This window comes from Labrus mixtus, chromosome 16 (assembly GCF_963584025.1).
Source record: "Labrus mixtus chromosome 16, fLabMix1.1, whole genome shotgun sequence".
In the NCBI taxonomy this organism is placed as follows: domain Eukaryota; kingdom Metazoa; phylum Chordata; class Actinopteri; order Labriformes; family Labridae; genus Labrus; species Labrus mixtus.
The window spans coordinates 4,562,698-4,587,553 of NC_083627.1; the positions used below are offsets into that span (position 1 = coordinate 4,562,698).

Consider the following 24,856-nt stretch of genomic DNA (forward strand, 5'->3'; position numbering starts at 1 on the left):
GTCTCTGTGCTCTGAAAAAAAACTCTCTTAAAGTTTGTGCTCGATGGTTTTAAGAACAGGGTCTGATGTGTCACTCACATACAAAGAGCAAAAACTTCCACAGTGCAGAACTCCTCTGTTACAGGTAAAAAGACCTGCATTTATAATTCAGTTCATTAAATGTATATAAAGAATATTAACATCACATTTAAAGCTAAAGTGCTCTTTATGCAGACACATTTATGCTGAATTATAAACATGGATGCATTAAAATGTGCTTCACAAAACTTTAAGTTTTATCAGGTAAAGGGGAAAAATAAAATCCTGATTTGTTGGTTAATATGTGGAGTGTAATTATGAAGCTGCAGAAGAAAAGGTAAAGTATGCAAAACTGAAAATGTGCTTAAACCAGTTTTCACCACAAGGTGGCAGTATGACGCCAAGAGAAAAAACAACCACAACAAAATACAGTTTGTGACATACATTTAATAATAGAAGATAGTAAATGATTTATTAAATTCAGACCTGAGTTCAGTCAGTGTTTGTGAAAGTGAACACAAAATTAGAAAAATATGGGAAGGACATAAAAGTTGGCTACAAATAATAAGTATGTATTGTAAAAAGTTAAACCATTGAATGTATAATTGTTAACATGCTGTGTGTCCGTCAGTAAAGTCAGACGTGTGAATGTGAATGTCATTATTATTTGTATAGCCGCCAATTCAGATAAAATGTTATCTCGAGACGTGTTACAAAAGAGCAGGTTAAAGACTCTTTGTTATGTTACAAAAGAAAAACAGGATCAGATAAAGGAAGGATTTCTCCTTTGTATTCCTCGTGTTCCCGTCGTCCACACTTCCTTGCCACATGATGTGTGGCATGATGACATGAGGGATGTTGTGAAGCAAAATATAACAAAGAGCGAAATGTGCCAATGATGGTTGGAGTGAGTCCATGTGGCATGAGAGAGAGAGAGACACACTGGGGTTTGGCTTTTAATGCCCTGGGAGCAACAGGCCCAGGTGCTCTGAGTTGGACGGTCTGATTCCTCTGAGAACAACAGAGACAGAAGCAATCAGTAAAAGCCTGACAGTACAGACAAGGCAGTGACCGTCACAACAATTTGAGACGGAAACATTTACCGCGTCTGCATTTTGGTGAGCATCAGGTGTGGAGATGTAGTGAGACAAATATTGTTTCAGTTTGTTTTCATGGTTTAGTTTCTCTTTTTTTCATTCAGGGTTCATGAAGTTTCTCTAACACATTAGAAGAAACCGTGCAGCTGTTTTGTTTTTCAGTGGAATCAAAACACACAGACACACTCGCATGCTGAAACAAATAAAAAGCTAAAAATAAAACAAACACTGACACAGAACACATGTGAGGACTGCAGTGAACCTCTCCGCTAACCAGTTTGACACTAAACTTTAACGACAGATTTTTTTATTTTTTTATTTAATTTTGACATTTTTTTAAATCCCACAGGGGACATTCAGGTTTTTTTTTTTTTTTTTTACACTTTGTTATTCTCACACACATTTAGGCCAAATTTACACACATGCACAAACAGGACCTGTGGACGTGCATTAGTGGAGAGATGTCAGAGTGAGGCTGCTACACTGGAAGCGCAAAAAAGCTATTGGGGGTTTGGTGCCTTGCTCAAGAGCTCTCATGCTACCAGACCAATTTGATCCGCACCAGGACTCAAGCTGGTGACCCTCCTGTTCCCAACCCGGGTCCCTACAGACTGAGCTACATCAGCTGTATGTATATTGTGTGTAGCCTCACAGGAGCATTTTATTAAAGGCACAATATTTCTGCCTCAACGATCATCGACTTATTCCTCAACTTCACGTACCCAAACCCACTCCGAATAATTTTTTGTATATTAAACAGAAGCTGGATGAGGTTTTTCTTTAGGCAATACTAAACGCACAGGTACAGGACAGGATGAGCAAAAAAAAAGGTTGCTTTGGCCACAAGGGGCCGCCAAACTGAAGAAAAGAAAAACCAAATGGCTGCTTTTAAAGACATTTTTTGAGTTCAGTTTTTGAGTTTTTTTTAAACGTCTGTGGTATTGCTGTTTTACTTAAGCAGAAGATTTGAGTTTTTTTCCACCACTGCAAGAACATAAATCTAATTAAATGTAATGAAGAAATATTTAAAAGAGCAGTATTTTGTACATTTTACTGTGGTATGACTCAAAAGAAGAGAATCCAGCCTTACAAAATATCCTGCGTTCATCATCCACTTTGAACACATGCAGAACATTAAGAAACCACACTTACAGTAAATTGACTTTGAGGCAAACCTTCACTGGTAGTTTAATTCATGCTAATGATGCCACCTCTCCCTCAGATCTGGCTCAGTGTGTTCCTGCCTGCAGCTGGGGCTTTTTTTTTTTTTTTTTTGGGGTGAAAACTAGGCCCCGTGGAGCTACCAAGCTGTAATTTTGAAGCCTGCAAATACTTCACAGGAAATGATTGTGGTAAGCCAAGGAAATGACATAGACTCTGCAACACTCCTCTAACTCTCTCTCTTTTTATTTACAGCTGGAGCCAGCCTCAGCTCTCCTGTAGTCGGCCGGGGGGGGGGGGGGGGGTGGGGTTGTGCACGTTCACCTCCCTGATGACCTTTTACTGTCAGTGTGTTCGACCCGACAGGTGAGCAGCTGACTTCTTTTTCTGCACTTTTTCCATCTCAGCAGTAACAGCACCTGTTTGCTGTTTCTCCAGCTCGACTAGACGGTATCTCATCGGGGAGCGTGGAGACAACTGCTCCAGGGGATTTAAAGCTAAAACGCAGCTTCAGCCCTCTGTCTCTGCAGCACCTTGCGTAGTTGTGTGCAATTGTGGTGAGCCAAAGACAGCCATTTACGAGATGTTTGGCAGGCTGCCCCTGGTGACGGACACACACAGAAGCTGCTGTTCAGTGCAGGACTGTGTGTACCGGCCTGTGTGGATGTATTAGAGCTGCCAGGACCTAAATAACTCATTGATTCACCGCCCCCCCCCCCCCCCCCCCCCCCCCAGGTCTCAGCCATTAATCACCTAAAAGCTATTTTTCTCACTTGTTTGGAGCTGCATCATGGCCTGAGATGCACTCATCATCACTGCCAAACAAAAGTAAAAAGGACAACTAAACAAAGAGAGCTAACATGTGCTAAACTAGATTGTGATGACGAGCTTTACCTCGTCTTATTTTCTCCTGAATATCTTTTGAAAATATTACATCTGGGTAGCTCATTTATTATTTAACAGTAGAGACAATAGAATCAACAAAACAACAATCTGCTTATTGCTAAGTAGCATGCTAACATCCTAGATTAAGTAAACAAATTGATGTTTTTGCCCACCTACAGAGCCTTAGCTTATTAGCATTGTCAAAGCTAAAGTCTAGCAAATGGTAACTGGCTTACGAGAAATTAGCTGTTAAAACATAAAACATCTGGTAAAGTTAAGACATTTTCAGCTGCCTCAGTTTAACTGGTAGCTCGTTGCATGCATATTAGCATGTAGCAATCAGCGATATGAGCGTTGTAGCTTCAGTCTAGCTAATGGTAACTAACTTAGAAAAGAATTAGCTGCTAATTAAAAACTTGCAATGTTAAGACTGTTTCATATTTACTTTTGTGCTTAATGCTAAGTAGCATGCTAACATGCTAGATTCAGGGAACACAATTCAATGCTTTTGCCTGCTAAGTGTCAAAACATTAGCTCTATCAATGCCTTAAATATCATCCAGATATTTTATGTTGAGGAATTTTTCTAATGTAATTTAACATATATATATTTTTTACATTTAAAAGCTCTTTAATGTGTTGACGGATCTCTTTGTAGCTTTTTTCTCTTTGTTTAAAATAGTTTTCTATCATTCTGTAAAGTCTTCTTGAAACTGTCCGTAGGTACGATGAAACAAATAAATTAATTTGACTCTGACCGTGTTAGCATGCTAACATTAGCTTTAGACTACAAAAGCACCACAGCTCGCAGTTTCGCTGCTGCAGGCTGTTGATTTAAGTCTGTAGGTTTTGTGGAAATGATTTTCTTGTATTAAATATTCATTATTCACACTTTTAAAAGTGTTTTTCTCACCTCCATCTTTGTTTTTTCTGCTCTCAGGCCTTCTCATGGCAGAGACTACGTGTTAAAAACAGACTCTTTATTGTGACCAGACGTCTCCTGATTTACCACGTCGTTGTGCAGTTTGTGTTAAATGGGAAAACTCTTTTAAAAGTCATTGCAAAATTCCTTTCTCTCTCATCTCCCCGGAGAGCACAGCGAGGAATGCGGAGAATAATAAAAAACAGTTAGATTGCTTGTAAGTGCCAGCCTGTGTGAGCTCGGAGGATTTTTAATGAGATTTCCTGATTGGGAGCTTAAAGAAAAGGGGGGGGGAGTGGAAGTCTTACTGGGGTGTAGAGCATGTCTTCTTAACACAGTCCAATCAATCAATCAATCTGTAAAGCAACTTCTCCACAGGGAGACACTAAATGTCACTCCGATTATAAAGAAAGAGGAGCAGGTTTCGATGTGGAAAACACACACAAAGCCTTTTTTTTTTTTAAGTTATAGTAGTTCTTAACACGCAAACCTTCACCTTTCTGCTCCCTAGAGACTCTTTATGTACATTATATCGATTCACTACACTTTGAACCAGAGAAAATGTCTTGCAGCTGAGCATAATTCTCACAGTCCAGAGGACGTGTATAGCAGCGTCTTGTCCTTTACTTGCCCCTCATTATTTTCTCTGTGTCACGTCTAATATTCCACAAACTTCATCCAGCAGCCCCCCGTCCCTGCTCCCTGTGAAATCCTTTCAGCCCTCACAGCTTACTGATGCCTTTCTAAGATTAGAGGGTACAAATAACTCTGATCAGATATGACTCCAAATCAAAAACATCCCCCCAGGCCGCGCTGGGAGTTGATTCAATCCGACAGGACTTTGGACAACCGCAGTTACATAAGAAACCGAAAACCTGTAATGCTATTTTATTTTCAGATGTGCTTCTTCATTTATTATTAGAAAAGCTTTGGTTGAATCCGCTCCGCATGCGAGTTCTGTTTCTCACCGCTGAACTGGAGATCGTAGCTCAGTGTGAATGTTCATTCCTGGCGTTATTACGTTATGTGGGTAAGACTGTGAGATGGGAAAAGCTCAAGGAGAACTCATCAGATTTATAATCGTTGGATTGTTCACCTCATGTCCAGAGTCTGTGGTCCTTTATGTCATCACACAATCTCTCTCTCCCAGGTTCCACTCACTGATCACTGTCCGCCCTCAATAAATCTTATCAGTAATATAATACAGGAGCATTATCCAAGAGTATCAGTATTGGCCTTTGACCTTTGCAAACATTGGGGCTAAGTTTTAAATTTAGTGCCTTAAAGGCTTTATATGCGATTTTTTGATCCAGCAGATGTCGCCCTTGACCACCAGCATGAAACCAAAACAACTCGCGCTGCATTGTTGTGTTAGCATGCTAATGCTAGCGATCTTTATTATGCTCTTATCTTCACACTGCATGTAAATTTACCTGAAATGAGCGTGATCTAGAAACACAGTTAATCAGTGAGTACAGTATGTTATTCTTCTTTTCTCTAGTCCCTCAATTAAGCAACTTTTATACTCGAGGGGAGGAGTCAGCCGGCCGTCCGGGCGATGTAAACAAACTGAAGATAGGACTCTGAAAACTCTGAAAACATCACAGACAGTGGGACTCGGGTGTTACACTCATTGTAGACATTGTAGTCGATTTCAATTTTGAAAACGGTACGTTATCCATAGTTAGGCACGTAGCTGACATGATTGACAGGTGTGCGGTTCGTCAAGGGGCTTAAAACCCGCCTCAGCTCCGGTTCTACGCCTGTCGTTAGGTTGACTGAAAGTTAGACTGAGACAGCATTTCCAACATGGCGGCTGCTGCTGATGAGCCTCCAGAGCGCCCTGCAGGAACAGATGGCTGACGTCACTCAGGCTTCAAACATTAATATTTACAGTCTATGACTAAAACCTAAATAAATCACAGCTTCCCTCTCTCTTACTGTAATCATACTTCCATCTTTGTTACGTCAGAGGAAATAAACCACACAGTCCCACGGTTAAAGACAATCCTTTACTTTGTGGAGAGCTCCACACACACATATACACACACACACACATTTCCACAATAACGTGATTTACAGGGAGATTTACTGTCACATCCAGCAGTAAGACACATCAACGACATTCTACAGGTAAAAATGAAAGAACAGGACTCATCTCATAAGGTGCTTATATATATATATATATATATATATATATATATATAATATGCGACAGGAATGTTATGAAAAACGTCTACATGATCCTACAGACACCAAAAAACTGCAGCTACATAATATATATTCATACCATAATATAAAACAATCTAAACAAAAATAGAGCAGATATTTACAGAACTGACTATTTACAACATCAAAAAAGGCTTAAAGATGAGGAGCAATATATATATATTTATATAAATGAACTGTAAATATATAGATTTATGCTCGGAGCATGTACATGTGGAGTCTGTGGGGAGATTCAGCGGAGCAGCACGGGCCTAAATCACAAACTGGCCAACTGCATCAACTGTTCTTTGAACTGCTGCGAGTGATGTGAGAGATCTGTGACTCTGTCCACCATCTCCTGGATGGCGGCCGTGTTCGGGTAGTTCAGCGCGGCCGTTTTAGTCGCGGCCACGACCGTCTTTAGCAAGTCACACAGCACGTTACTGGAGTTCATGACCCGGTTGGCCACCTCGGGCGCCGTCGCCTGCCTGGACAGCGTGTCTCCGATGAAGACCAGTTTGTGCGCGCTGAGGATGACGAACTTGCTGTGGGCGACGAAGATGCGCGGCGGCTGCCCGGCGCTGACGCAGCCGAAAAAGGCGTCCACGGCGCTGAGGAGCGTGACGAAGTGCTGCTCGCACTGCTCCGAGTAGAAGCCGAGCAGCTCGCGGTCCCGGGCGCACACGGGGGTGGAGGGGGACAGGGAGGAGGAGGAGGAGTCAGAGGGCGAGGTGGAGGTCAGGCCCGAGTGTTGGTGCGAGATCCACTGTGTGATGTCGTTCTCCACGGGTTTGATCACTTCCTGCTCCAGCTTCTTGAACTGATTGATCTGTGAGGAGCGACAGGATCGAGATTAAAGATTAATTTAAAAACACTCTTTTCTGATTTAACAAAATATTCAAATACAAAGATTCAATTTAAAGTTCATGCTTTGCTTAGAGAATAATTCACCTCAAAATAAAGCTGCAAATTGATTTGTTTAATCGTTTCTCAAGGAAAAATCCAAACATTCAAAAATCACAGCCTCTAAAACACAAGGACCTGATGTTTGTTGTTCTCTCATATGACAGAAACATGTGCAGATTTATTCAGATTTAGTCTCTTAGTCTAAAAACGAGCACTTAACAGGACGTCTTTCTGAAAAGTTCACATGTACATTTTTCTCTACTTAACAATAGAAATGTAGTTTAATAGGCTGATTGTAATTGTTAGATTAGAAATAAGTATGTTTATGTATAAGTTAGTAATATGTGAAGCGCTTTGTCAGGACTGTTAACTCCGCCCTTCTCAGGTCAAAACATAGCACCTCATTAACATAACACACATGACATGTGACTGTAACATACATGATGCACACACACCAAACATTCACACGCTGCACTTTGACACCTTGGACACTTCATATCCTTTACATCTTCTACATTTTGTATATTTATATATTTCCTTTTGTTAAAGCTTATATTTCTACATTTGCATTTCACTGCACATCTGTACAGTATGAGCATGTGATAAATACAAATCTAGAGTCTTGACTAAGTAAATAAAAACAGTCAGCTGCAGCCCTGCCTCTTAAAATCAGTTTTCAGGACAGACTTTTCACATGTTTGTCTATAACACTGAATATAAATGACTTCAATGCATCAATCAGAGTTAAAGTACAAACATGACTTCCTTAAATCAAATTAAATACTAAAAAGCTTTAGGAGGAATGAGCTTGTTCTTATGGAATTGCATCCCAGTCTGAGTCTGATGAGTAAATGTGTGTTCAAGGCTCCTAAATCCTGGTGAAATTGTTTCCACACCATGTGAAACTACAAGATTCCATCTGGCTGCATGAAAAGAAAAAAGAAAAGTCGCCTGGCTTCTGTCTCATCGTCTCTGCACCCACGAGACTCTAAATGTCACCAGCTGTGCGTGTCTGATGGTATGATATGAATATATAAATATTTATGATGGATTATCATGTAAAGATATCAATCTTTTAGCAACAATCGAAACATCTGCGTCGGAGTGAGAGTCTCACCTGTTCCTGTCCCAGCTGGACCTGGCTCTGCTTTATGATGTTTTCTTTATCCAGGAGCTCCTTCTGCTGCCGCTCGAAGTCGTCTTTGCCCTGAAGAGAAGACAACAAGATAAGAAATTGATATTTCACCTGACACACTGATTTAGGATCAAGGTCAAAAAGAGGTTTTCATATCAAGACATTCTGGTCAAACAGAAATGATCAAAAAAATGAAAAAAAATAATAATTCTGTCGCGATTAAGAAGCTGCAACTTTTCACTTTTAAATGAACTTTTCTCTTTTTGAACATTTACCTGCAGGTGGACATAGTCGTAGTCCTCCATCCAGCTCTTCACACACTTCTCACTGTTGTTCATGTTGTCTTTGTCCTGGCCCGAGGACACGGGGAAGGGTTTGGTCTGCCCCCCGTAGTTGTCGTTATCCGAGGAGGGGGAGGTGAGCGGGTGGATCATGTTCTCCTCAGGCGTGCTCCCGATGGAGAACGACCCGTCCATGTGCGTCCGCCTGAACAGCAGCTCCGCGTTGCCGCCTATCGTGGACGCCAGCTGCTTGGCGTCGTCGGGAACCGTCCTGGAGACCATGACGAAGCGATCCAGGTCGTCGGTCTTGTTGTGCTGTCGGCCGGACGACGCCAAGGCGTTCAGAGCCCAGCTGCAGTTCTCCAGGACCTGATAGATCTGCAGGAGGATCTGCTGCGAGTCCTCCAGGCGGCCCAGCTGTCGTCTCAGTTTACTGTGCAGGCTGGAGTCCGACAGAGCGGTGGCGTTCGCCGCGGCCCCCCGGCCAAACACGACAAAGTCCCCCAGAGTGGCCCGCACCCGGTCCAGCACCGTGCGCACGTCGTTAGCGTGGCGCTCCATGAACGGGAAAGTCCTCCAGTGGGGGGAGGCGGACATCGAGTGCAAAGCCCCGACCGAGGCGTCGACGCACTGCTGCAGGCGGTGCAACCTCTGCAGAGCGGCGTCCACGTCCAGAGCGAGGCGTCCCTCAGAGCTGGACCCGGTGGAGGACGAGGACGTGGACATGCTGCTGCGCGTGCTGCCCGTGCTCGAGAAAGACAGACGGTTCACTCCGTCCGTCACGTCCGCTACAGCGCGAGCGTCCTGAGCGGGGATGTCGTAGACGCCTTTGCTGCCGTCTCTGTCGGCCGGCGACGTTCTGTGCTGCATGCCCCGAGGGAAGTCGTACACATCCCGCTGAGACCCCGCCCCCGAGTGCAGCGCAGGCGGAGGCACGTCGTAGATGCCTTCGTTGCCGTTGCCGTTCGGTTGTTGGTGGTGGGCAGGAGGCTCCACGCTGGGGGGGAAATCGTAATGGGACTGGGGGCTCTGGGTGGGCTTGGTGAGGGCAGGCGGCGGCACGTCGTAGATGCCTTCCTGCTTGTGTTTGAGAGGCTGCGGGAAGTCGTAGTTCCCCTCCTCGAGGGCCGGGTTGGTCCTGCAGGGAGGCACCGAGTAGACCTGCAGAGGAGGGCAATAAAGATGATCAGACACAGCTTTGTCAAACAGGATTTTATTTTCAAGAAATAAACATCAAATTTGGTTTGTGTCGGCTGTTTCCAACTTCATCCAGAAGGGCTGGATTCACTGAAAGGGCTTTTGGTTTTTCAACTTTTGGTTTGATTGAAAAAAAAGAGGATTTGAAGACGCCACTTTAAGATCTGCAGATTAGGTTTGTATGTATGGACCAAATAGGAATTATTCCTTCTTATTAATCATTAATGTCAATCATCACTATTTGCACCTTTACTTAAAGTCTTTCTATGTGATTTTTCACACTTAAATATAATAGAAATCAAGTATCTCCTCTGAAAATAACTCTGTGAGTCATGACTGTCTACAATGGGTGTAACACCCGAGTCCCACTGTCTGTGATGTTTTCAGAGTTTTCAGAGTCCTATCTTCAGTTTGTTTACATCGCCCGGACGGCCGGCTGACTCCTCCCCTCGAGTATAAAAGTTGTTTAATTGAGGGACTAGAGAAAAGAAGAATAACATACTGTACTCACTGCTTAACTGTGTTTCTAGATCACGCTCATTTCAGGTAAATTTACATGCAGTGTGAAGATACGAGCATAATAAAGGTCGCTAGCATTAGCATGCTAACAAAACAATGCACCGCAAGTTGTTTTGATTTGCATATAAAGCCTTTAAATCCAAAATTTCAGAACAATTCAACATGAAACAGAATTTATCCTCAGTTTAACCTACAGCGCTCGACAAACACACACTCGTCTCTCTTCAGGCCGCTCGCTCTGTTTCTGTAGCCACATTAACGTGGCTCAGACTTCAGACGGCATGTTCTTCATTTGAGCTCGTCCTAAACACTAACAGACCATCGTTCCTTATAAATCAGGAACACGATGTAAGGAAGTTACCAATTTAATCAGAGAAAACCAGATGATGCAGGTGAACAGAGGACTTGTGTGGTTTCTGTAAATCAGTCTTTACATGCAGCACGTCGGTAATCACATTATTGGGAAACATTTTTTTATTTGTCCATACACTGTGTTTAAGAGAGGATTTAGCTAACTTGATGTCACCCATTGGATTTAGGACGAGAGTTTTCGACGAAGAATCAAGGCTGGCACTTTGGCCGTCACCATCTTGTTTTTGGAGCCTGGAGTGACATATTTGGGGCAGATAGCCATGCCCTCAGGCGTACCCTACTATATCATCCATTATAATGTAAACAGGACAAAAAGATTATAAAATGAACAAAGTGCTTTGATGAGGAACTCCAGAAATTAGAGATTGAGACTATAAATTCATTAGATTTTCTTTTTTAATGGGGTAATAAATCAAGTGAGAATCAGGATAGTTTTTCTCCCCCTGCTGGCCATAAAGAAGAATGCAGGTTGTAGTCACTTCTGAATTGGCTTCACTTTTGAAACCAAGATGCTAGGTCCATTTCTTATATGCAGTATGTGAGTTTATGAAACTTCTGACAGGATTATTTGTCGAACAGATAAAGTGTAAATCTGCCATCTCACACGGTTTGTTCCTCTGAGGGCGGGGGGCGGGGGGGGGGGTAATTCTTTCCAATTGGAATCAGAGGCTTTTTGATTGGCACTAGTTGCCCTCAAATTAAAAAAGAATGCACTAAAGGGACAATATAATTCCAAGAGAAACCACCGCTCGTGTTTACATGACAGTTAAGAAATCAGCTCACTGGAAAAAGCTGACTGCACTTCTGGTTTCCAGCGTCTAAACAGAACTGCTGCACTTAGACATTGAGGAAGTGAAATACTCCCTGGCTTGTGTCGATACTATATTTAAAACCTCTAACTTTCTGCCTCTGATTCCTTCCTCTAATGCAAAGTCAAGAGCCCGTCGAAAGCTCTGACCTCCCACTAACTCGACTCAAGAGCGCAGAGCACGATGGGAGCGCAGCGGGACCGAGTGAAACGCCCGCCTGTGAGTGATTTCCATCAGCCTTGAAATGCACTCTTTACAGCTAGACAGGCTTACCCCAAAACTGTAATTAGGAATGACGCAAATAACAGGTCCCGGCACATTTCAGGTTATTACAAACAAACTGATGGCTCTCGGCCCGGTCGGGTCTGGCAGTCTGGTGAAATCTTAGAGGCTCTGGAAGGAGAAGAGTTATGTCCTCGACACTGAACTGTACTCTGGGAGTTCTGGTTTAAGTCTACTGGCAGGCGAAGCGTTCATTTAGCGCCGCCACAAGAATGTCATAAATATGGCATTCAACGTTTTATTCATTTATTACACACAATTAAGAGAAACACTAGAAACTGTATCAATAAACATAAAATAATACTCTCTGCCACCACTTCCTTTTAAGACTGAAGGACATTGAGTGTCGGGCTGATGAACGCTCTCATTTTGGTGGAAAAATCAGCAAAGTGTTGAAATGTTTCTCTCACCCCTTGTGAAGAGGGAGGTATGTCATAAACGCCCTCGTGATGTCCCCCGGTCCTCAGGTCCATCTGAGACGGGGGGACATCGTAGACCCCCTGGTTTCTCGCAGCAGGAAACATCTGACCAGGTGGAATATCGTAAACCTGAAATGAAAAGGTAAGACAATGAGTGAGTGAAAACGTTGGACGGTTTGAGTAATGTCACAAAGTTTTCTTTTGAAAAGGGTTGGGTTTGTTGGCTGCTCGGGATAATCTAATCAAAACAATAACTCTAAGGTAGCCTAATGCAGTTAAAAGAGTGTTGCATCATGGGATTTGTTGTTTTCAGCGCTTAAAATCTCCAGAGGCAGACTGATTCTCACAGAACAGGAAATGTAATAGTCTTATTTATGAGTCGATTCATTTAAAAGGATATTCATGATAGTCCTTCATGTGAAAACCAATTTCAAGTGAAGGACGCTTCGAGTTTATCTCGTGGTTTCCATGTTTCCCAGAAGTCACTTGGCCACATAAAAGACACCACTTACTTTCTAAAGGTTTTTTTTTAACTGGGTTTAAACATTGTGAGAAAGATTTTCTGCTAAAGTTAAAACACGACTCAGGAAGAAAAATGCAACATTACAAAACTCTTATCTTTGTTGCATGAGTGAAACGGACGTATTGAAGTAGTTTTTTTCAGCTTAAGGCGAGATGACTGGACAGAAATATAATTGTCGAGGATCTCTTCTGAGAAATGAAGGTCACTGCAGCAGAGAACAGGATGTGTGGTGGAGAATAAAAACAGAACAAACTGAAGTTCAAAGAAACAGCTCTTACGTTGACCTTATTTTATGATCTCTCGTTTCCTTCTCCCTCATGCTTCCTACCATAGATTTTACAATTCATGAGTTGTCATGACATCAGTAAAGTTAGTCAACACGTCACCTAATTGTCCCTTGAAATCAATCAGAATGTGCACTGATGATTTATTGACATGATGAGATTTAAACGCAGCTTCATTATTCGATTTTTTAAAAGAGACTAAATAAAAACAGACGACTGTACATGCTGTGGAAACGTGAGACACCTACCCCCTGTGCTCTACTCGGTGGGACGTCATAGAGGTCCTGCTGGTTGTGCTGTCCCGGGCTGTAGGTGTACGACTGTCCCACTCTGGTCGGGGTCACCACCTGTCGGATCACAGCGGGGGGAAGGAGACAAACAATCAGAAAAACGACACCTGGGGCAAAGCAGCAAACTACAAAACACACTCTCATGTGGTCACCCAGCTGCACATAATGTGTACGTCCCCCCCCCCCATTGTTGTAACCTCTGTTTTTAATCCCAGAGCCTGAGTGACCCGGGGACAATAAGTGATAACAGTTGGGCATGAGATGCTCCGACGACATCCTCCCTGTTTCAGGCTGCTTTGTAAATAACCCAGGAAGCGAGGAGATAAACAGAAAGCTGGTGCTGCAGAGCACAGAGTCCGACATGAGACTGTTTCCTGTCAGCTGTGCACCACATTATGATCCAGAACAGGCAAACATACCAGAATCCAGAAGTCTTAAAAACTTTAGAAGCGGTCATCGGGTTCCTGGTATTAAAGAAAAACTCTGATATAAGATAATATTCTACAACTCTACAATTCACTGAGCAGACTCTTTTATCCAAAGCGACGTACATCAGAGAACAAGAACAACACAAGCAAGGATCTAGAATAAAGTGAACAATGTCAGTAAGAGCAAACGATCAGCTTTGAGTCTGATTGGACACACAGGTGCTGACAGGAAGTGACCAGAGGCAAAGCACAACATTGAGGGCAGTTCTTGAGAGCTCTAATCAGTATAGAAACCATCTTATAAGTCGTCGTTATCAAACAAACACCATCGTCATCATCAATAATATGGAGACCATCATCATTAAGTTAGTAGGTATTCATGAAAGAGCTGGGTCTTTAGCTTTTTCTTAAAGGTGCAGAGGGACTCTGCAGATCACATGGAGTTTGGAAGTTCATAAATAAATGACGAGTTTTTAAAACCACATTTTCACTCCTCTCTTTCCCCCCCCCCCATCCGTACTAATCAGTCTTTCCACACCTCCTAATGCTTATGTTTCCATCCCCCCCCCCCCGACGCGATCCCTTTTAAGACCTCCTTGCTGCGTCTGACAGACACAGGAATGCCGGGAATGTCTTTCTCTGAGCCCCCTGAACTCCTCCTTTATGCCCCCACGTACACGGCTATCACCACTTCTGGAGCGAGCAGGGTTCATTAACAGGCCTCCGAAATAAGAAGCATACGCATGGCTTCCTGGCAGGGGGGGGGGGGAGAAGTCTCCGGGGAAGTGTTAAGACTTTAGTCCCGGCATCCACTCATGAGTATGGCAGAGTTTATATCCTCGTTACATTTCTGGTACTGTGGAGAGATTTAAACGCGAGCCGGAGCAGTAGGAGCTGTAACTTTCAGCCAAACTGAGAACGGGATTAATGTTTCTGAGGAAGAAGAAGAGATGGAGAAGAGGGGAGGAGGAGGAGGAGGAGGAGGAGGAGGGGGGGCTGGTTTGTAAAAAGAGATTTATGAAAAAAGGGTAGGAAAGTGAGATGAACGGAAAAATGAGAGTACGTCTCCTAGTATGGAAAGGAATGCCATTCATGTGAGCTGGAGTCTGACTCACAGGAGTCCATATGGTTCTCATAAGAGGGCGATCAGAACAAGGCCGTGGTGATTTAAGGTGCTCATTGTTGGCATTCCTGTCCCGAGTATACATCATCCCCAACAGGGCCCTGTGGGGTCAGGGGCTGAAACATACACTGTGTGGGCTTTAAACGCATCACACCAGGATCTGAAATAAAACCAGCAGAGGAAGAAATAGCCTCGCTGCTTTTGGGGGGCTTGTCATGTTCTGTCGCTCAGCCAGCGTACTTTCAGCAACTGAGCTAGATTGTAATTCTAGTTTTTAAGTTCCTTAGTTGCTTTTGTGTTGTTGCTTTGGATCTACGTTACTAACCTTCACATATTTATGTTCACTGTTAAACATGAATGTGCTTCAGATTGGGAGGCTGGTGTTTTTTTTTGCAAAGAAACTACAAAGTGATTCTTGGAGGTCGCTCCGCCCTGCGGGTTGGTCCCGCCTGCAGACGATGACTCTGGACTCGGCTGTCACACGCAGATGGCAGCTAGGTGTCCGTCAAAGACCTGGCTGACCTTTTTTTCCCCCCCCTCGCAGGTACGTGTCATCGCTTGGAGCAGCCCTCAGTCTCCATCAGCGGCGGCTGCCAGATGCACACTGCTCATTTATCTCCCTTCTCCACCCTCTGTTTACCCAGCAGGCTGTTGCTGCTCCGAGGCTGCTCGGCGCTGCTGTAATTGCTGGTGGGTAAATATTTACCGCTACCAAATGAGGTTGGCTCTGACGTGGCGGCGACGGCGGCCGGCGGAGGTGGCAGGCCTGCTCAGAGGGCGATGACATCATGAAGAGCAAAGGCGGACTTGAGCAAACATTTGTTCTCTTGCTCAGGTGATAGGAGGCTGTAAGGATCCTTCACGGAGGAGGCAGAGAGATCAGGTTTAAAGTAGTGCCCCGAGGAGTCAAATAGATGCCTCGTTAACGCTCCTACGCGTAACGGGGGGGGGGGGGGGGGGGGTGGGGGGGGGGGGGGGGGGGGGGGTGACTCATGGCTCTGTGTTTACTCTGCAGGCTCAGGCTTTGGCAAGTAGGACTTTACAGCTTAACTTCACAGTGATCCGAGAGGTGTCGTCATAACGACAACAACTACCTCATGAGCTTTTTAGAATCAGATTTTATGGACTGATGACGAGTGCTTTGCTTTGAAGACGTTTAAGTGAAGGAGCGAACGATCAGCAGAATTAAACTGTGATTATACAACCCTGTTATTATTCTGCAGACTCAAACACATCATCATCCCAGATCTAAAATCACTGCACTGCTTTTTCATGACCTAATTTTCATCTTGAACAGATTTGCTTGAAGCTCCTGTGAGGAACGACCTCTGTGGACAAATGGATATGACTTATCTCTTTGATAAACCTCTCCTGCACATGTGTAGGTAGTGGAAAAAAAACCTCACCCTGCTTTCTTTGAACAGTCGAATGGATCACCTGATTGAACTCATTTTCACCTTTCATCTTGTCAGTTTGTGAAACTCGAGTGCAGCTAAAGAACTCCTTACTTCTCTTACACTGTTGTATCTGAATTTGATTTTAGACTAGTTATACCTTTCACTGCACTGAAGCTTCTCACCTCCTATTGAATCTGTTTTTGTAAAGCTTATCTTATTTAAGTTCCCCGCTTTAAAATCACATGAAAGTGGGGCGCCGGTAGCCTAGTGGTTAGTGGTCGCGCCCCATGTACAGAGGCTATAGTCTTCAAGCGGGCTGACCGGGTTCAAACTCGACCTGTGGCTCCTTTCCTGCATGTCATTCCCCACTCTCTCTCTATCTCTCTCTCTCTACCTGACTCTATCCACTGTCCTGTCTCTGAAGGCATAAAAACCTAAAAAATACGAGCTGAATGTGTTATTTTGTGTCTTTTATAAATGGTTTTAAAGCCTTGAATGTCTTGAATCCATTAAAATGTCTTAGCTGTTGAAATGTGTCTTATAAATGCATAAATAAATGTTTCAAATCTACCTGACTTTCATATCTTGTAATCCAGGGAAGTGTTTACATTTCATATCTTGGCCTTTGGTTTGCTTTATGAAAATGTAAAATATATAAAATATAAAGAAAGACAAACAGAGAAGACAAAACTTGAGTTCAAAGCCTTGGTGACCCACGTTGACACTACATTTTACAACATTGTCATCCAGCCTTAGCAATGGTTCATTTCTGCCCCTCTGGTCTGGAGTTACAGAGCGTGTGTGTGGTTAACACTTCGCAGGAAATCATCACTTCATTGGTTACAAACAACATGCACGCACAGCCACTTCCCGTCTGCTAATGGCGTGCTGACACAAATCAACAACCCTAATGCACTCTTCTGTCACTGAGGGGTCGGCTTAGAAAAGACGGTAACAATGACACGGCCACTCTTTTTGAATTTCATCCATCCATGTCTTCATTCACGCCTCCTCATCTCCTCTGAATGCTGCAAAAGATTTTTTTTTTTTTTTAAACCTGTAACTATGTCAGCGCGGTGCAAGGTCGAATGGAAAATCCAATCTGCACCACCAGCTGTTCCACCTAACCGTGCTACCAGTCATATTTCAGGTCAGATTTGTGTTTTGAATTGCGACGGCGTCGTAATGTAGGCTGCGCCCTTCTCTTCTTTGCTGAATCACGGTACTAAAACGTCCCTTTGCCGCGTGTTTTGGGTCATTTTCCTTCCCTCCTCAGAACTGCTCGATAATGTTCCCCTCCGCCACTCAGAGCGGCACCAGCCTATTAAAGTGCCAAACTAATTAATGCAGGTAATTAACTGGTGAATCCCGCGAGGCTCACGGCCATCTCCATAACACGTCCAAGTGGTGAAACCCAAACAGTGAGCAAGGCCCTAATGAGGAGCGTTTAAAGAGAACACACTCGTTTTAGCACTAATAAAGGATCCTCTTTCATCCCCTCTGATCAAAGCAGCTTTTGTAATCCACTGGCAACGCTAATCTGAAGAGACGTAATGCTAAAAGATGTGTCTGACGTTCACTGTTTACTTTCTAGGAAAAAAAAAAAAAAACAATATCATGAGACAGTCCTCTGAGAAAAGAAGGGGGATTATGTGAGATGAGAAATGTCTTCAATGACCCGCTAATCCTGAAAGGGAAGTCGACAAAGACTCTCCAATCACGTTAGCAGCTCTGTGAGGATGTGTGAAGGCATGGCAGTACTTTGAACTAACGCTAAATGCTAAATCCATTCTAACAATGCCAAAAATCTGACATTAAGATGTTACATTTACCTCGGTCAACACCTAAGTGTAGAGCTTTAGCATGCTAACTCTGCTACAAAACACAGTATAGCTGAGGTTTAGTTTAATAACCATGAAAAAAGCTACTGCTAAAATACACAAAGAGTTACATAGTTGGATTATTCTTTATCAGGAACAAGACAAAGGCAGTAGTAACATGCTGCCTTCAACCAACTTTAACAGAATATAGGAATTCTGCATTAAACAGCTTGTAGGTCAATTTATGGCCAAACCAGTGTAGGCTACATCCTGGCATTTCTTGTAAACACAAAAGTGCATTCTATGAATTAGGAACGCAATACATTCTCAATGTGCCTCCATACTTGGAGCGGCTGTGGCTCAGTTGGTAGAGTCGTCGCCTCTCAACCGGAAGGTCAAGGGTTCAATCTCCAGCTGGGCAACATGTCCGATGTTGCCCAGCTGCTTCGGTGGTGTATGAATGGGATTAGTTACTTCTGATGGATGATACTACATAGCGACCACTACCATCAGTGTGTGGGTGTGACATGTGGTGTAAAAGCGCTTTGAGTAGTCAGAAGACTAGAAAAGTGCTATATAAGCTCAAGTCCATTTACCATTTACTTAGTATGGGTTATTTGGTTTGGCACACAGACTCTACAGCCATGCTAGCAGCTCTGTGAGGCTGTGCTGAGGTAAGGCAATACTTAGGCTAAACTGCAAACATGCTAACAATGACAATGCTAATATAGTTAGAGGAAGAAGTAGTAGTTTATTTCAGTCTTTCCCCCGGTAATTACAGATAGAAGTCACGCAGATTACAATTTAATTGAGGTATTAAACTTCATCCATTAGCATGTTAGCTTGCTTGTATTGATTGGTTAGCACTACACTCAGAGGTATAGCATAGGGTACTTTGTTTGACTCAATGATTGGATCAACAAAGTCATAAAAATCTGATCTATGTGACTAAAACTCTGCACTTGTTTTGGCTTCAATGGGATTATTCCCCTTTTCGTCTTCTATCACCTTCTGTTTAACTGAATCCCTTCCTTTTGGTTGGAGGAAAAGATCTGAATGTCAAGTCTTTGGTTTCGGTAATTGCCACCTTGCTGCTTAAATGTTAACTTTCAGCAGAGCGTTTGCCTCCCTTATTCTTCTGTTCATTTGTCAAGTTTTGAAACTTCCAAGGGGAGAAAGTCCTCTCAGTATGCACGGCCGCAGAGCAGATTACTTTTGGTCTGCGACTTGATTTATGACCTCGCCCCCACGGTCAAACCTCGCGGGCCGGCGATTCATCACGGCCGCGACAATGGCGAGCGGACAAGCGTCTGAAGGAGCCGGCCCCCGCTGCAGGAAGAAATAACTCACTTATCTGGTGCTGGGGATTGTCGTGTGCATGATTAGGCCGAGAAAATATGAGCGGGGCAAACAAACAAGCCATTCATTACACACAACCTGGTTTCTCCCCGAAGAGGACTTCATCAAGGTAGATGGCACACCCTTAAGGGCCCATAAACAGCTATCAGAGCACTTCCTTCAGTTGTCTGGGAGTTTATTAAGCCCTTTTGTTGCAGCTATACCTCTTTATGGCACCAATGAGCTGATTGGATCTATGGGTATGACACACTGATGCAGGAAATGCCCATACAGGGAGCAGACCTCATGGAGGGGAAGTCAGGAATGAAAGGGCCGTCTGGAAGGAGAAGATAAGAAGCAAGGCGGAGATCTTTGCACTCTGAACCCAACCCATCTTTGAACGCGGTGACCTCAGCGCCTGAGTCAGAGGGGGGAGGCACAGAGGAAACAAGAACACTGAGGGGGAGACTGATGCAGTGAAACAGACACACCTTTCAGAGCCCAAGGAGAAGAAAGGGGAAAATCAAGAAGATGAAAAATGGGGCCTCTGAGAGCAGAATGATAAAAAGGCGGCGCAGGGCTTCTCCTTGGCCTCCATGTGAGGAGGCTCTTTGTGTGGCCCGAGAGCTCAAAGCAGCTCGGAGGCCTTGACGCAGGGTTTAAGCGGGGTTTGGGAGGGGGGCAGCTGTGTAGCTCACCCTCCCTCGAGGGTCACCCAAGGACAAGGCTTCAGCATCAAACCAAACATCCAGAGAGGCAGAAAGCGCCAAAACCTCAGTGTGCCTTTTTTTTTTTTTTTTTAATACCAGATCACCACACCACATGAAGGGAAAATAACCAGTCGCCAATCTGGATTTGCACTGCCGGGGTTGGCACAACACACACTTTGAAAGGAACTTTAAAGCTCAGCATGGTGAAGCTCACGCAGGAACCTTTCTCTCAGGGAGGCTTTAGGGTAATACGAGATGGGATTATCAGTCTAGGAGGCATGCATCAGTCCTAATAATCACTTGGGGAAGCGACTGTGTGTGTGTCCGTGTTGCACTTTAAGACAAGGAAATGTCTGTTTTCCCCTTCAGCTCCATCAGCTCTTAGCACATGCGGCATGAGTCAACACTCGCAGCCTGTCATTTATATCTGCTCCACAGAGATGAGCTGCAGTAAACAAGAGTTTTTAAGGGCAAAGGTCAGGCTTTGGATTTCAGGAAAACAAAAATAATCTCTAAAAATACTGCGACGAGGTGCACTTGGGGTGATAGAGTTTCAAAGTGGAATCAGCTGCTGGTTGGCTGGTTGTGTCCCCTGGATAATTCGATATCTGGTATGGGTTTATGTATACAATATGTCAGTTTACCTCAGTAACTTCATCATCAGTTTGGTTAAAAGCATACCTCTGAATATTGGATTTTTTTTTTTTTGCTGCCGAGAAGAAGCCACAATCAAAATATTGTGATAAACTGGATGATTATTGACCTTAATGTGAATTTCTTTGTACTTCATCATGCTCATCATCATCATGCAGGACAATCTGAGAGGCAATCTGTGGATGCACACACACATGAATCTCCAGCTGATGCACACATATTGGCATTATTCTGTCCTTTGCCTTAAAGTCTTTATATGTGATTTTTCACACTTAAATGTAGAAATCAAGTATATCCTCTGAAAATAACTCTGTGAGTCATGACTGTCTACAATGGGTGTAACACCCGAGTCCCACTGTCTGTGATGTTTTCCGAGTTTTCCGAGTCCTATCTTCACTTTGTTTACATCGCCTGGACGGCCGGCTGACTCCTCCCCTCATGTATAAAAGTTGTTTAATTGAGGGACTAGAGAAAAGAAGAATAACATACTGTACTCACTGCTTAACTGTGTTTCTAGATCACGCTCATTTCAGGTAAATTTACATGCAGTGTGAAGATACGAGCATAATAAAGATCGCTAGCATTAGCATGCTAACACAACAATGCAGCGCGAGTTGTTTTGGTTTCATGCTGGTGCTCAAGGGCGACATCTGCTGGATCAAAAAATCGCGTATAAAGCCTTTAATATCCTCGAAATGGATGAGTTATAAAGAATAAAGCTCTGTGCAGTGTGTGCCAATAAAGACAATAACTAAATCAGACCAATAGTGTTTTTTGTACCACGCTGGAAACATGTTTCTAAAATCAGTCTAGTTACGGTAAGTTTCTGTTTCTTTGACTTTTTACCAAAAAGCTAATGAAAGCTCAAAGTGTTTATTTGGTCAAATGGTTCAACACAGACCTAACAATCATGCCAAAAGGAACGATTACTTTCTAAAACTGGACGGCCAAATTAGCTGCCTTATTTCTACTTTTCCCTGAAATCGTTTTTTTTTTTTTTTTTTTGCAGTCTTAACATCAGATTTTTTTGTCTGTTATGAATGCGGCCACAGAAACCGACAGACGTTTTGTAACACGGTCAGACGTCACTGGAACACAACAGAGCCCCTGTCTGAACTCCTGAAATACTCTGATACACACACACACATAGAAGTGTAACACACAGTGAACACACTTTCTATTTCTATTGAACGGACAGGAACAACCGCGGATAATTGCGCCACTTTTGATAGCCACAGATTGGTGGGAAAGTTAAACGTCCAAAACTGAATCCATTCCTTGAATAACATGATTACAGCACAAAATGGTCTCTCATGAGAAGCACATTTAATTTCCCATGTTATCTTCTTGTTCCGAGCCTTGAGGCCTGTTAGTGGAAAAGAGAGGTGTTGTTTGACGGAGCCGTGTGCAGCTTGATTGACAGGTCTCTCCTCCGAGCTCCCCGTGCCCGTGGCTTACTTTATCACAAACTGAATCACACTAAGTCCTCTAAGCCCTCGGCGTCTGCTGCCTATTTACCTGGAAAAATGCACACCTTAGCTCATTTCTATGATTGCAGGAGCCGATTTGTTGAGGAAAAAAAAAAACCACCGCAGGATATTAAAAGCTCATCCAGCATATAATTACTCCCCGTCTCCTGGAGGGATGATCATGTCTGAGGTGTTGGAAAGACTTTAACGGTTGAATAAACGGGAAAATTATCCCTTCCTGTTCAAGCACAGCCCTGCCGATGACTTCCCATTGTAATCATCAGGATCATTTTCACCAAGACTTTGGAAGTATTATATCGAAAACCGCTGATGTGGCAAACATTATTCCTCAGAGTTCAATATAAATATGACAGAGATGATAGCATATATTTGAACACTAGCACACGATGAGCGCTACATGTAAAATAAATAACTAGCTCAATAATGTCAGTTTCAAAGAAACATCTAGCTTAAATGTACTAACATAAGCTGCCACTAGTGACTTGAATTACAGTTAAGGTAGCTAATGTTACCTGATAACGTTTCTCTTGTTGCTTTCGGAAGTTCTTGTTTGCCAAAATAATCAAAACTATGCTAGCTTATTTTAGCTTGACGTAAGCAGCTGTTGTTTGCTAACACAAGCTAATGTTCATTCACTTACGGTAGCTTATGTGCTCTGATAGCTTTTTCAAGTTGGTTATTGTAGCTAATGTTTGCTTAAAGGAAGCTAATGCTAGACAACATTAGGTAACATCCAAACACTCTCTGTAATGTTAGCATAACGAGCTAACATAAAGAAATGCTTAGCTGCAGCGGATGTTAGCTAAAAGATGTGTAACATTAGCTTGTGTTCAAAAATGCCAGTGTTAGCTAACAATACAAAACAACCACCAACACTGACATTCATATAGACCACAGACATGTTGATATTACTTTGCAAAGTTTTGGTTTCATAAATATTCTTGAGAATTTTATGGATTTTAGTTTGAACTGGAGAATCCCAAACTGGTGAAATCTCCTCTTGCTGTAATTATTCTACAGTTATTCTTCTGTACTCTGACTCAGTTTACTCAACATTTATTCATTCAGACATTTTAATCTGTTTTCCATTTCTACAGTTAGTCTACACGTCACCCCATGTCATCATGTTACCATCTACCTGCCCTTTACCAACGCTCTGTTGTGACCCGTCATTGAACCTGTGCACTGCGGGGAAGCAGCAGCTAAACCACTCATCCCAGTTATTCCTCAGAGTTCAATATAAATATGACAGAGATGATTATTTGTTCAAATAATTGCCTCTGCATCAGAATAAATGTACAAGGGAAACTGTTCTGTGTGCAATAACAGGCTGTGTGTTCTAGGACGGCCTGAGCTATATGTGTCCTCGATGATATACCATCCAGCCAATAAAAACACACATACATTATACGTAATGGACACACTGCCTGGGTGATTATATTTATAGCTACAATGTAAAGCACCATGCCAGGGTTTGCCAGCCACCCTGTGTACAGCAGATAAATACAGAAAACCTACTTTGAGGCAGCTGGGCTCCACCAAAAACCCCAAAAAAACAGCTCTGTGCTGTTTGCTTTTCCACAGGTTTGTTCCCAGGCTCACTGCCCTTCTGTGGCTCAGACTGGCTCTGCTGCACACGCGGTGCCAAAATACAAGAAAAGCTAAATGGGAGCGCTGCACAAAAACACTACCCTGCTCTGTGGTGAGCGCCAGGCCCGGCACACCCTGTGCACATTTCACATTGCAGACCCACAATCTCTTTTTCAGCTGCTTTTCGCTGTATGTGTGTGATATAACAACGAGGAGAGTCGTGGCAGGCTGGCAGAAGAAGCAGGCCATGGAGTAAATGTGTAAACGTCATGTCCTATCACATCTAATGACCACACCCACCAGAGGGGTTGGCAATGTTGTAAATCCCTTCTGATCTGAAAGACAGGTCTCCACAGGTCAGAAAACAAACAGCTCTCCATTTATTCCCCCTCTTAACCCTTTCTCTAATATTGATTTATGTACGCTTTCATCTCCCTCTCTTTCTTTGTATCTGATTGATTTCACTTGTGTAAACCATTGCAGTGACATCTTAAAGGCTTAATATGTGATTTTTCACACTTAAATATAATAGAAATCAAGTCTATCCTCTGAAAATAACTCTGTGAGTCATGACTGTCTACAATGGGTGTAACACCCGAGTCCCACTGTCTGTGATGTTTTCAGAGTTTTCAGAGTCCTATCTTCACTTTGTTTACATCGCCAGGACGGCCGGCTGACTCCTCCCCTCGTGTATAAAAGTTGTTTAATTGAGGGACTAGAGAAAAGAAGAATAACATACTGTACTCACTGCTTAACTGTGTTTCTAGATCACGCTCATTTCAGGTAAATTTACATGCAGTGTGAAGATACGAGCATGATAAAGATCGCTAGCATTAGCATGCTAACACAACAATGCAGCGCGAGTTGTTTTGGTTTCATGCTGGTGCTCAAGGGCGACATCTGCTGGATGAAAAAATCGCATATAAAGCCTTTAAAGTACGGCCAAAAAAAAAAAGGCAAAAAATATAATAAATTACAATAAGGAAGATAGAAGATGGA

At 43.2% G+C, this 24,856-nt stretch overlaps 1 protein-coding gene across 1 annotated transcript in view; it reads right to left on the reverse strand.

Annotated features, from left to right (window-relative positions):
- Nucleotides 1–6,075: 6,075 nt before the first annotated feature.
- nedd9 (neural precursor cell expressed, developmentally down-regulated 9) overlaps nucleotides 6,076–24,856 on the reverse strand; it is a 34,433-nt gene continuing 15,652 nt past the window's right edge. The window contains exons 3-7 of the mRNA XM_061058869.1: nucleotides 13,266–13,364; nucleotides 12,202–12,339; nucleotides 8,607–9,773; nucleotides 8,314–8,403; nucleotides 6,076–7,119 (exon numbers count right to left, since the gene is read on the reverse strand). Coding sequence (XP_060914852.1) covers nucleotides 6,568–7,119; nucleotides 8,314–8,403; nucleotides 8,607–9,773; nucleotides 12,202–12,339; nucleotides 13,266–13,364 — 2,046 coding nt within the window. The 3' untranslated portion in view covers nucleotides 6,076–6,567. The remainder of the gene's footprint in view (nucleotides 7,120–8,313; nucleotides 8,404–8,606; nucleotides 9,774–12,201; nucleotides 12,340–13,265; nucleotides 13,365–24,856) is intronic.